Source organism: Vipera ursinii (assembly GCF_947247035.1).
Source record: "Vipera ursinii genome assembly, chromosome: 2".
Taxonomy (NCBI): domain Eukaryota; kingdom Metazoa; phylum Chordata; class Lepidosauria; order Squamata; family Viperidae; genus Vipera; species Vipera ursinii.
Window position 1 is genome coordinate 98,987,729 of NC_139513.1, and position 11,873 is coordinate 98,999,601.

Genomic DNA, 11,873 nt, shown 5'->3' on the forward strand with positions numbered 1-11,873 from the left:
TTAATTTTCCTTCAAAAGGAAAAAAAGCCCTTTCTGAATCTGTAACTTCTCCCAAGTTTTGCTGACCATTTGGAATGCCTGCAAAATATTAGGCAATTTCAGACACTTTCCATAGCATTCTAGAATAAATCCCCAGTGATTTAGGATAAAGATTAAATTGACTCAGAAGATCCCTATTCCATTACTTCTGCCTAGCTGACTGCCTAATCAAAAGTTACTTTCTCTTAAAACATGTGCTTGTTACAAAGAGCTCCTGCCATCTCTTTATTATTCTGGGAAGCTTTCCTATATACACATAACATTTGTGGAAGTCCTCTGTTATTTTAAATGCTACAGCTAAGCAGAAAATGTAGTCAAAGTTGTCATGATTCACAGCAGCCACTTACCGGTGGGCATGTACTCCCACCAGCGACCTGCGCAGAGATCCACAACTTTAACTACTCTTAGGTACAAGATGACAGCTTCCTTTAACTTCCGGGAGAGGCATTCCATGCACATGATATCCTGCAGGGGAAGATACCTTCAAGAAGGGAATAAAATGGGATTAATTGTTGGATGGTTTCTTTCCTCTACTATTATACTAAAGAGCAATTTGTATACTAAAGAACATCTATTAACAATTAGAGCAAGAAATAAATTCGACTGTAAATGAAAACGGAACTGTAATAAAACAGGCCATGATTTACTTAATTCTTTTTCAATCATCTAGTAACAATTGTTCCTTTGGGAGAGTCACATGCTAAAATTTTAAAAAGACAAAGCATCACACGTGTAACAATTACCATTCAATCATGGCACCAGGACTTCAAAATTTCCAGACTGAATTTTTAGAATAGCTGGAAACTAAGGCACATGTTTGTCAGGAATGAAAAAAAAACAGTAATGTAAGTTACCATAGAGGACACTTGATAAATCAGTCCTGTATCTTACAGTCATCCAAAGTAAAGAGAAAACAACCCTTCTCTCTGTAGTGCAAAATTTTTTATTTCATATAGGCCAACGATATTCAGCAATGATAAATCATTACTACACCAAGAGTTAATCTGAGTCTTTTTTAAAAAAATGAAACCTTTAATACAATTCAAAAGGCCCCCTTGTCTAGAACAGCACAACCCCAAAGATAAGGGCAGGCTCTACTTTTGGAAAGCGGTTAAAACCTGGCTTTTTCAGAGGGCCTTTGGATATGGCGAGTATGGTTACTTGCTCCTAAACAAGTGGCACTAGGCAATGTGTGGATGATTATACTTTTTTTCTGTAACACAAAGTGTTCCACAAATTAATAATTGATGTATTGGTGTGCATGTTACCCAAACCTCTCAATCAGACATGTCAAACTGCCGGCCCATGGGCTGGATGTGTCATGCCAAAACCGTGCCCACCCCATTGCCGGCAATGTGGAAAAAGTTGCGATACATCACGCGACATCACATGACGTTGCGAGTTGGACATGCCTGCTCTAAATGGAAGCAGTTAAATATCAACATTAGGCAGATGCTTGTTATCACTGACCATTAAAATGAATGATAGGAGATATTGAAACCCAAACAAAATCTATTTTCTTACCTAAAGATATGGCAAAGCACTTCATGTGAAAGCTGGTTCATGTAGTCTTTCAGCTCAGCAGCTTTAATGCATACAGGGCTTTCCCGGTTTGTGGAATACACTTTCACATTTTTCCGTCTAGGCCCCATTTTGATTGTACTTGCAGATTACAGGGTACTGCACTTCTAAGAACAGTAAAACTGAAGGAGAAAATTAAAATAAGTGAACAATCTGAATGGCAACTCAGATTAACATATATAAAGTCCATGTAAGACTTATATCTGCACAAACCTTAAACACAATGCAAAAAATAAAAGCAACCTTCTGGAAAGATGTGTTATACTCTCCATTATGCACAGTATCTTCCATTTGGATATAAGAATGGAAGACACTTTCTGATTAGGATAAACCAGCTTGTAAATGAAACCCAAGTCACATCTCTTGTGAAAAATCTTTAGTTAGTGAAGAATTACAATTAGTGTTCTATTTATAAAAAAAACAAAGGAAAAGTTTTTTTTTATTCGCTTAGTCCTACATGACTCCCTTTGAGTTCTTAACAAATAATATCATGCATTCATATTCAGTCATAATCACAATTTATTCCAGTGGGGCTTATCTCAACTTCAGAGGGAATTGCTAACTTAAGTAATAAAGGATTAAAACTGAATAGCAAATTTCAAAATATATTTGTTCTTATAAGAAAGTTATATACCAACTCTTCTGCTGTCTTAGAAATAAATCTCACTGAATTTAGCAAAGGATAATTAAGTGAACATCCATAAAATTGTTTTAGAAATGCGAGTGGCCACTTTATGTAACAATTGTCACCAATTAGATTTCTATATATTATTTCCCGCAAGTCTTCCTATTCACAATCTTCCCACAACTGTACACTATGTAATTCAGATAACATGCTATGCCTTTCATGAAGTAGCCTATAATTTAAAAATTAAATACCACATATCAAGTTCATCAGTATGCAAGACTTTGCATGTGTTTGAACCGCAGTCTAACAAAGACTCAACGTAGTAAAGTAATGCATTATTCAAAGCAATCAACAATTATACTACAAAATATACCACAGGTGTTTTTTTAAAAATTCATAATTCAAGAAATTAATTAGTTTCCCCTTCATTTTGGCTGAATTCACACAACGAAGCAGATAATGCTCAGATGGATTCCAGCTTATTATGTGAAGCCAGTAACTGTGAAGCCAGTATTTTGGTCACATGTAATTAGGAATACTTGTTTTGTGACAATCTTTGACTGTATTCAAGGGGGGGGGGAAATCATTATCACTAATTCTATAAAACTGGTATCATCCATGTACTAAGTATAATTCCTCTACCGTGGGTGCCCCAGTATTGTGGGTCATCCCAAGCCTTTGGAAAGCTCCAATATTCTGTGAAGCTTAATTGGAAGAAATAAAAAAAAACAAATAGCGTGTCATTTGCTGTTCCGGAGGCAACAAGGGAAACCATAATAAAGCTGACCCGACCCCGCCTCCCATCTCTCTTCTCAAGAATAAGACAACAGGAGTGGGGGGGAAAACACCAAAGAGTTGCTTGTCAAGTCTGGGAAGTCAGCAGCAAGACGAAGTCCCACCTTCAGCCACAGCTGTGTAAGCCTAAACAAATTAGGAGGGCAGCTGCTCAAGGCCGATAACAAGTAGGCCGCAGGTGCTCAGGCCAACAAGACACGGGTAAAAGGGCCTGGCTGGTCATTTAAGAGGGTTATCCATCCTCGGAGGGGCTGCTCCCGTCGATTGCCATCTCTGGGGTGTATCACCATCCTGCCCGGAAAGGGGGAAGGTCGGAAATCAGCGCTGACCCCCAAAACAGGTCTCCCGTAAGAGCACTTCGAAAGCAACGGCAGAAACAGCCTTGCCTGCCGAACCGTCAACTGGCCTCCCTCAGAGTACCGGCGCCGACCAACTCCCAACCTGCTTCCCCCGGCCGCCTACCTTTCCTCATTGAGACTCTTAATCCGAGCAGCTCAGGAGACGCTGCCTCCCCATTGCCTCACAACACTTCCGCTTCCTGTCCGTCCCTCACAACTTCCGTAAACTTTGTCCCTCCTCCCCAAAAGAGACCAGAGAGAGAGAGAGAGAGAGAGAGAGAGAGAGACGAGTGGCTCCACAACCCTCACTTCCGGCACGCTATACCAGATTTAGGCCCGGAGGGAAAGGAGATTTATAAAAGTCGCCCGCTGGGAGGTTTTCATCGCCTTTTCTGCCTTTGCTCTTTAAACTGGCTTCTCTCATTTACGCTAGTTTCAACCCGGCCACACACAACATTGTAGCGAAGACAAATCCAGCTTTCACATGTTTGTTTGGTTCTCCTAGTCCAGGGGTAGGCAACCTCGGCTCTTTTATGACTCATGGACTTCAACTCCCAGAATTCCTGAGCCAGCTTGGCTGGCTCAGGAATTCTGGGAGTTGAAGTCCATGAGTCATAAAAGAGCCGAGGTTGCCTACCCCTGTCCTAGTCTTAAAGGAGAATTCCAGTTTTTCCCCCCTCATTAGATATTGCAGCTCTTTGCATCTTAAATCGTTTTTGCTTTTACTTGAAACTGTTAGCAATGCATCAGAAGAAGTTAACACAGCGTTTAACTCTTGAGCCTTTAAACCTCGGTAGGGGGCTTTGGCTTAAATGCTTGGAAACAACGGTCAGAACATTTTTTAAAAAAAAAAATCCTGCCGAGGGAATTGGACCTAGAGGTTTGTGCGTCTTGCTGGCTTTGCCTTTTTATTAAGATGAACGCTGGTTCAGTGTAACGTCTTTCATCCAATAACAAAGATTTTTTTCATAAGAACATCCAATCAAGAGCAAGCGGGGCAAGTGCCCTGTGAACCTCCCCCCCTCATATGGAGGACGGCATCGCTCGGGAACCGGAAGTGCTTCCGCGGGCCTCTTGGACTGGAACCCCCCCCGCGTCCTGCCTGCTCTCGCCAGCATGGCCACCGCGCTTCTCCTACGCCGCCTGCCTTTGGCCGCGGCCGCTGTGGCCGCTCGGCCGCCCCGTCGCTTTGTGGGCGCGTCGGCAGCAGCGCACTTCCAGCACCTGCTGGTGGAGAAGAAGGGAGCCGGTCAGAAAGTGGCGGTGATCCAGTTGAACCGCCCGAAGGCCCTGAACGCGCTTTGCGATGAGCTGATGGTGGAGCTGAGCCAAGCGCTGGACGCTCTGGAGCAGGACCCGTCCGTGCGCGCCATCGTGCTGACGGGCAACGAGAAAGCCTTCGCCGCTGGCGCCGACATCAAGGAGATGCAACACCGGACTTTCCAGGAGTGCTACGGCTCCAACTTCCTCGCCCACTGGAACCGCCTGGCCAGCATCCGAAAGCCGGTCATCGCCGCCGTCAACGGCTACGCGCTGGGCGGCGGCTGCGAGCTGGCCATGATGTGCGACATCATCTACGCGGGCGAGAAGGCGCAGTTCGGGCAGCCGGAGATCCTGCTGGGCACCATCCCCGGCGCCGGCGGGACGCAGCGGCTGACCCGGGCGGTGGGCAAGTCGCTGGCCATGGAGATGATCCTGACCGGAGAGCGGATCTCGGCCCACGAAGCCAAGCTGGCCGGCCTCGTCAGTAAAGTCTGCCCGGTGGAAAAGCTGCTGGACGAAGCCATCAGCTGCGGGGAGAAGATCGCCCGCCACTCCAAGCTGGTGGCCGCGATGGCCAAGGAAGCCGTCAACGCCTCCTTCGAGCTCACCTTAGCCGAGGGCAACCGGCTGGAAAAGAGGCTGTTCCACTCCACTTTTGCCACGGAGGACCGGAAAGAAGGGATGGATGCCTTTGTGCAGAAGAGAGAAGCCAAATTTAAAGACCTTTAATTCCTCCTTTGGGGAGGGGGCCATAATGACGGTGGTGGGCTAGGAACGTGGTTACATTTATAGAAGACAATATACAGGTGCATTTTGCCGAAAGAGGCCTTGATTTGCAATCCCTGGACCTTAAAATGACAGCCATCCCCTTGCCAGAAAGTGGTCACAGCTCTAATTATTGGCACCGTGGTGTGCAAAAATCAATTTCTTTGGAAAGGTAGTGATTGAAAATAAAATTTATCCCAATTTCCCTTAATAAAGTGGGCTTTGTAGAATGCCTTGGATTGCATAAAAATGGAAGCTTTTGTGTCCACAGTAAATGGGCAAAAATACAAGGTGAAAGGAATAGTCGTTGAGGCACTAGAAAATGGATTTATCTATCCAGAATTGTAAACTGGTATGCCTGCTGAATTTTGTTATCTTGGTGATAAATCTGAGCTTTTAGCTACTGCTGTCCCGTGTAAGCTATAGAGTAAGGTACATCTGGTGTGATTACATGTGGTTAAAAAGTCCATAAGCACAGTTCTAATCAAGAATATGCTGGTGCAACAAACACAGGTCAATGGAAGCACTTCATAAGTTTCATAAGCTAGAGTTAATAACAAACCAGCAAGTAAGAAACTGCTGTGTCGTCATTGCAATGGAAACTTGGTTAAAGCATTCTGTCCTGGATAGTGCTGTTAGTATGAGTGGATTTTCAACATTTTGGCTTATTTTGAGAGTGGGCATCAGAATTTCATTTTTAACGTGTGCCAGTGCATTCACAGAAAACAATGACAGTAAAGGTTATCTTATAAGCTAATGAAAAATGCAAAAAAGTATTTCATGTATTCCATTGCTTTCTTAATTGCAATAAACACTTAATAAAATTATTTAAAAATAGATGGTATCCCTTGCCCGCTCTGCCTTTCATCAGATTTTTTAAACAAATAGTTTTATTCAGATACATTTAGGAGTAACTGAGGTAAAAGGGGAATTGTTTACTCCAATAGTGAGCATTATACTTTACTGCTGCTCTTTTGCCCAAGACAGCTAATAGAATAGTCTCTGAATTTCAGGACTAGAGCATCAGCCATTGCCTCTTTGCCCTATAATTTTAGGAATGATCTGCTAACTTACAACATGGAGTAATGTATTTTAATTCACAAAGCCATGTGTAGGCCATTTCTGTCTCAGAAGGCAATCTGGTTCTGGATTGGGCGGTCCTGCTCAGTTATGGTTAGTTATGCCTCAGTGACCTCTCAGTTGGACTCACTGCAATGCATTTTATATGGGCTTGTCGCTGAAGACCACTTGAAAGCTACAACAGGTACAAAGACACCAAGCTCAGTAGTACAACCTGATTTGTATAAATGACACCTCCACTGCAAGAGCTGCATTATTTATTAGTAAGCTTTTGGGTACAATTCAAGGTGCCAGTTGTCACCTTTAAAACCTAATATATCTCAACCTGAGTCTGACAACATCTGGATATCTGGCAGTAATTATTTCAAGGGGAGTGTCCCGGGAGAGCTGGAAGGGAAGGCTTGTTCTGGGTGTAATTCCTTTCTCAGGGTATTGCTGCACTTTTTCTGAACAACTTAATCCTGGAAATTAGACCAAATGCAACCCTGCAAATATTTGGAAGGCCATGAAGACCTGGCTTTTTCTCAGGATTTCCTGAAGCAATGGTATGAATTCCCTTGTAGAAGGGATATTGATAGCTGGTTGACTGTTTTTTGGTGTTCTTTAATGCTCTATTAAGTGTTTCACCCCATTGTTGTATGTACAGGTAGTCCTTGACTTACAATTGAGCCCAAAATTTCTGTTTCTAAGTGAGATAAGTGAATTTTACTCCATTTTATGACCTTTCTTGTCAGAGTTGTTGTGAATCACTAACACGGTTGCTAAGTGAATCTGGCTTCCCCATTGACTGCTTGCCAGAAGGTCACAAAAAGCAATCACATAAACCTGGGATCCTGACTGAGTCAGTTGCCAAGTGTCCAAATTTGGGTCACGTGACCATAGGAATTCTGCAATGGTCGTAAATGTGAGAAATGGTCATAAGTCACTTTTTTCACTGTCATTCTCACTTCGAACAATCACTAAATGAACTGTTGTAAGTTGAGGACTACCTGTACTTGTGAAACTATTCAGCTATGGTTGATGAGCTGTAATGGAAGTTAGGAAAACTGGTCAGGTGCCCAGAAATCAGAGTTATTAGTAAAATATAGTATATTTACCTCAAGATAATGAACTTTCACTGAAAGCCCTGATCAACTTGGGACCAAGTATAATAGACGGTTTATTTTCATGTGAATCTATACAGATAATAAGAATATCGTTACGTTCTCCACTGATAACACCTTTCCATTATTCATATGCATAGTCTGAAGCCAGACTGTTGTCTAAGCTTAAATAGGCCATTTTGCTTCCATACTATAAAACATTACAACCTGAAGTTTTTGATATGAGGAAAAATGATTTTCTTTTGACATTTTTGCCCTTTTTAAATTGGTTTAAATTAGAACCATAGAACCACTTTTTTAAAAAAATGTGTGTGTGTTTGTATAAAGAAAGCCTGAAATTCACTGACATAGGTTTGGTAAAAAAAAAAAAAAGGCAACGTGTTCCAATTTGCTCCTAATAATATATATCAACATCCGCAGACAGTGGCATGGGAGAACTCTGAATCCTTGATAAGCATCTAAGCATGAAGTTTTAAAAGCCTATCAATTTTTTTCTTCGGTCTATTCCCTTCTAGTGCTTGTTTATGTGCGTGGAATATGTAGGAAAACCTGAGATGGTTACAAATGAAAAATAGTATTGTTAAGGCTCCCTGTATAATACATATTTGACACAAGGCCAACTGCCAAGAAGAAACAATTTGTGAGCTACCAATATGTGATGCTGGGGCAATTTGAATGATAGGTCTCCAGACCCATGTGTTTTTGTCATAGCTGCCTGTTCCTAACACAGATGAAGCCAAAATGTTTAAATGTATGACAGTGCAAGCTTCTACATTATTTGCTTCACAACATAATACACTAGTGCATAAAGGACAGAATTCACATAGAGACTCACATTTGGTTGCTAACCCTCATCCTGCACACATTTATGTTAGTTGTGTCAATATGAAAAATCAGTTGATCACTTAGGGTTTTTTTATTCAGAGAAATAAGAAATACTAGATATTTGAATTTGTAAGTCAACAGCTCTTTATTGTCAATTAGATAGAAACTGGACCAAGAGTTTGTTTCCAAAAACCTCTTCATTCTTTAAACATGGCCCATTCAACTTAGCACTTAGTCTTCTATTCCTAAATGGAGGAAAGAAAAAAAACCTATTAGAAATCCTCATTACCAAGAAACCAAATATTTTAATTTTTAAAAAATGCATTTGCATTTATGCTTCATTCCTTGATACTTGAAAGTAATAGCATCTCAATAGAAACAGAGCTATTATGTAGTAGCTCCACATCCCATTAATTTTTATCCCTGCCCCCTCCCTTATTTTTCATATCAATATGACTTCTCAGATATGGTTAAAAATATTTATTTATGCATGCCTCTGAATCAGTCTAACTCTTCACAACTGCCTGGAATACTCTAGCTTTCTTGACAAGATTTCAGAAATGGAGTGCCCTTGTCTTCTTCCTAAGGCTGAGAGACAGCGTGACTGGCCAAAGTCATCTAGCTGGCTTCATGTCTAAGGTTTTTAGTTCTCCTCTCCTGATTTCTAGCTTGGTGCCTTAACCACTACACCAATCTAGCTGTCTCAGATCAATACGGATGAAAATTTAGAAACTCAGAGCATGTTTATTTATTTATTTGTTTGTTTGTTTGTTTGTTTGTTTGTTTGTTTGTTTGTTTGTTTTATATACCACCCTTCTCCCGGAGGACTCAGGGCGGTGTACAGAGCAATAAAGTAAGAATACAATAAAGCAATAAAGATATGAGTACATCTTTAAATCTGTTATCAAAGCTCTATTCTGCCAAACAAAATAAGCACTTTCCTATCTTAGGCAGATTTGCTGCAGATTCATTCAATAAGAAAAACTGGAGATACCTTTTGGGAGCATTCTCCTTCATGACGTATGCCAATTTTACGCCCAGTTGCCCTGTAATAGCAGAGAAGTAATCTGTGTGAATGACTAAAGGCTAGAAATGTACTGGCTAATCTTGCAGGGGTTATATTGCTGAGATGATATACAGAAAGTGCTTGAAGGCTAACAATATTTCTATCCTACACTTTGGCCATATGTTCCCCAAAGCATAGCATAAAATAATGGCATCTTAATTAAGAGCTTACAATAAGATATAAGCAAAGTGGAAAGAGGAAAGGGAAAAGGAAGGAAGGAAGGAAGGAAGGGTTTTTTCTAGTTAAAAACAAAGTTATTATATAATGGCAAAATACCGATTGGGTTGGTTGCTTAATGCATAGATTTTGGGAGGGAATTTTATATATATAAACATATAGTGAAATGAGAGGACTTCCGGTCCTGCTCAGTAGCGACTGGTCACGGGCTTGCTCTTGATTGGAGACTCTAATGGGTCCAAGTCACTCCGGAGAGGCGGTGAAGAAAAAAGGGTGCCCCAGCAACTCTGGAATGATGGCAGTTGCTCCATTTCTCTTGGGGAAAGTCTTCTAACCTGACAGGAGAAAGGCTGTATTTCACCGATCAGCCCAAGCTACTTGCAGCCGAAGTCCAAAAGAACTAACCAGCACAACAGTAAACAGCTTGCTTGGAACTGGATGAGGAATCTGATTTTCCCTTGTCTATTCTATACTTAACTTCCTGGAAATGATCCCCAAGAAGCAAAATATCTCCAAAAGTGAAGGAGGGGGACTTCCACCCCACCCGTATACTGACAGAAATGTCAAATTAAAATTTCCATGGAGGATCAAAATATATGGTAGTGAAATAAATTTAGAAACTTGAAAGCTAAAATTTAACTTTGGACAAGTTTAAAATTGTTGAATGGTTAAGACTCTCATTTTAAAGACCATTGTTCATATTGAAAACTAAATAGATGCTGATACCTAATAGTGAATGAAGATTATGACAGTTATGATTTCCATAGAGAACTTGCCAAAACCTGGGAAAAGCTAGTATGTGTTTGTGACCTTCAAAGCTTTAATAACAACAACTGTGACAAAAAAGACAACAATCTGGGCTGCAGACAAAGAGAGAATTATAAACTTTAGGAAAAAATCTTTTTTGAGCTCTTTGGATTACCAATATCTATTTAATCGGGACTCTAAAGCTATTTGGAGATAAGAAGGAAAACTTCAACTTTTGATCATCATGGATCAGAGACATGTAGATAGAACTTACCAAGAAAACATAGATACCTCGCAGAAGGAGATATATAGTATACTGCAATTGATTCAAATAAAACTGAGTTCAAATCATAAAGAAATCCAAAATAACCTTGAAAATACAAATCAATCTATGTCTAATTTAACTCTACAACAAAAAACTTCCAAGAAATAACAACAGAGAAGGAGCAGACAAAACAAGTGGTCATAAAATTGAAAATAGAGACTCAAAGAACAAAGTAAGAAAACATGATTTAATCCTAGTGGGGAAAAATTTACAAGAAATGGAAAAAACAACTCATCCCTTAAGACTACAAAAGAAATCTGAGGGGGAAAACAGATTGGATAAGATGGAATGTAGAGACATTGAAAACATCAGAGAGAAAGGAAGTGATAAGAGAAGCAAAGGAGAAAAAGAAAAAGACTTACAAGAAACATGGAAAGGCAAAAGCCTCATATAAAGACACTTTATTTGATTTACTTCTTATACCTACAGCAACAGTCATGAATATATGGAAAAACTTTTTGATTCATTCATCAAGAAAGATACTGGTCAAAGGAAAAAGATTAAAGTGAAAATTAAGAAACTAGATGATGGGATCTATCAGAGAGAATATTTAAAAAAGAAACATTTGTTTGAATATGGTTAAAAAAATAGAAAAGATTCTGAATACATGGCTCAGTGGGTTAGGACGCTGAGCTTGTCGATCAGAAGGTTGGCAGTTTGGCGGGTCAAATCCCGAGTGCCGTGTAACAGAGTGAGCACCTGTTACTTGTCCCAGCTTCTGCCAACCTAGCAGTTCGAAAGCACGTAAAAATGCAAGTAGAAAAATAGGGACCACTATGGTGGGAAGGTAACAGCGTTCCGTGCACCTTTGGCATCTAGTCATGCCGGCCACATGACCACGGAGACATCCTCGGACAAGCGCTGGCTCTTCAGCTTTGAAACAGAGATAAGCACCGTCCCCTAGAGTTGGAAACGACTAGCACACATGTGTGGGGGAAACTTTACCTTTACCTTTTACTAAGAGAGATGAATTCCTTAAATAATACTGTATACTTTTCCCCCCTTTTTTATTTTATTTTTTTATATAAGTAATGTAATACTGCCGAAATGGCTTGGATGAAGGAAATGTTTTAGATAATTTAATTTAATAATTTAATAATTTAATTTGTATACCGCCCTTCTCCTGAAGGACTTAGGGCGG

The 11,873-nt window shown here is 40.5% G+C and overlaps 2 protein-coding genes across 2 annotated transcripts in view; one reads left to right on the forward strand and one right to left on the reverse strand.

The window, feature by feature from the left end:
- The window catches only part of FBXO38 (F-box protein 38), a 37,331-nt gene extending 33,779 nt beyond the window's left edge, over positions 1-3,552 (reverse strand). The window contains exons 1-3 of the mRNA XM_083355385.1: positions 3,506-3,552; positions 1,564-1,742; positions 387-520 (exon numbers count right to left, since the gene is read on the reverse strand). Of these exons, the coding sequence (XP_083211511.1) occupies positions 387-520; positions 1,564-1,691 (262 nt within the window). The 5' untranslated portion in view covers positions 1,692-1,742; positions 3,506-3,552. The remainder of the gene's footprint in view (positions 1-386; positions 521-1,563; positions 1,743-3,505) is intronic.
- A 901-nt stretch (positions 3,553-4,453) lies between these two features.
- Positions 4,454-6,271, forward strand: ECHS1 (enoyl-CoA hydratase, short chain 1). Its single transcript, XM_083352059.1, has one exon. The coding sequence runs from the start codon at positions 4,498-4,500 to the stop codon at positions 5,371-5,373; it is 876 nt and encodes a 291-aa protein (XP_083208185.1). The 5' UTR covers positions 4,454-4,497; the 3' UTR covers positions 5,374-6,271.
- Positions 6,272-11,873: the final 5,602 nt, after the last annotated feature.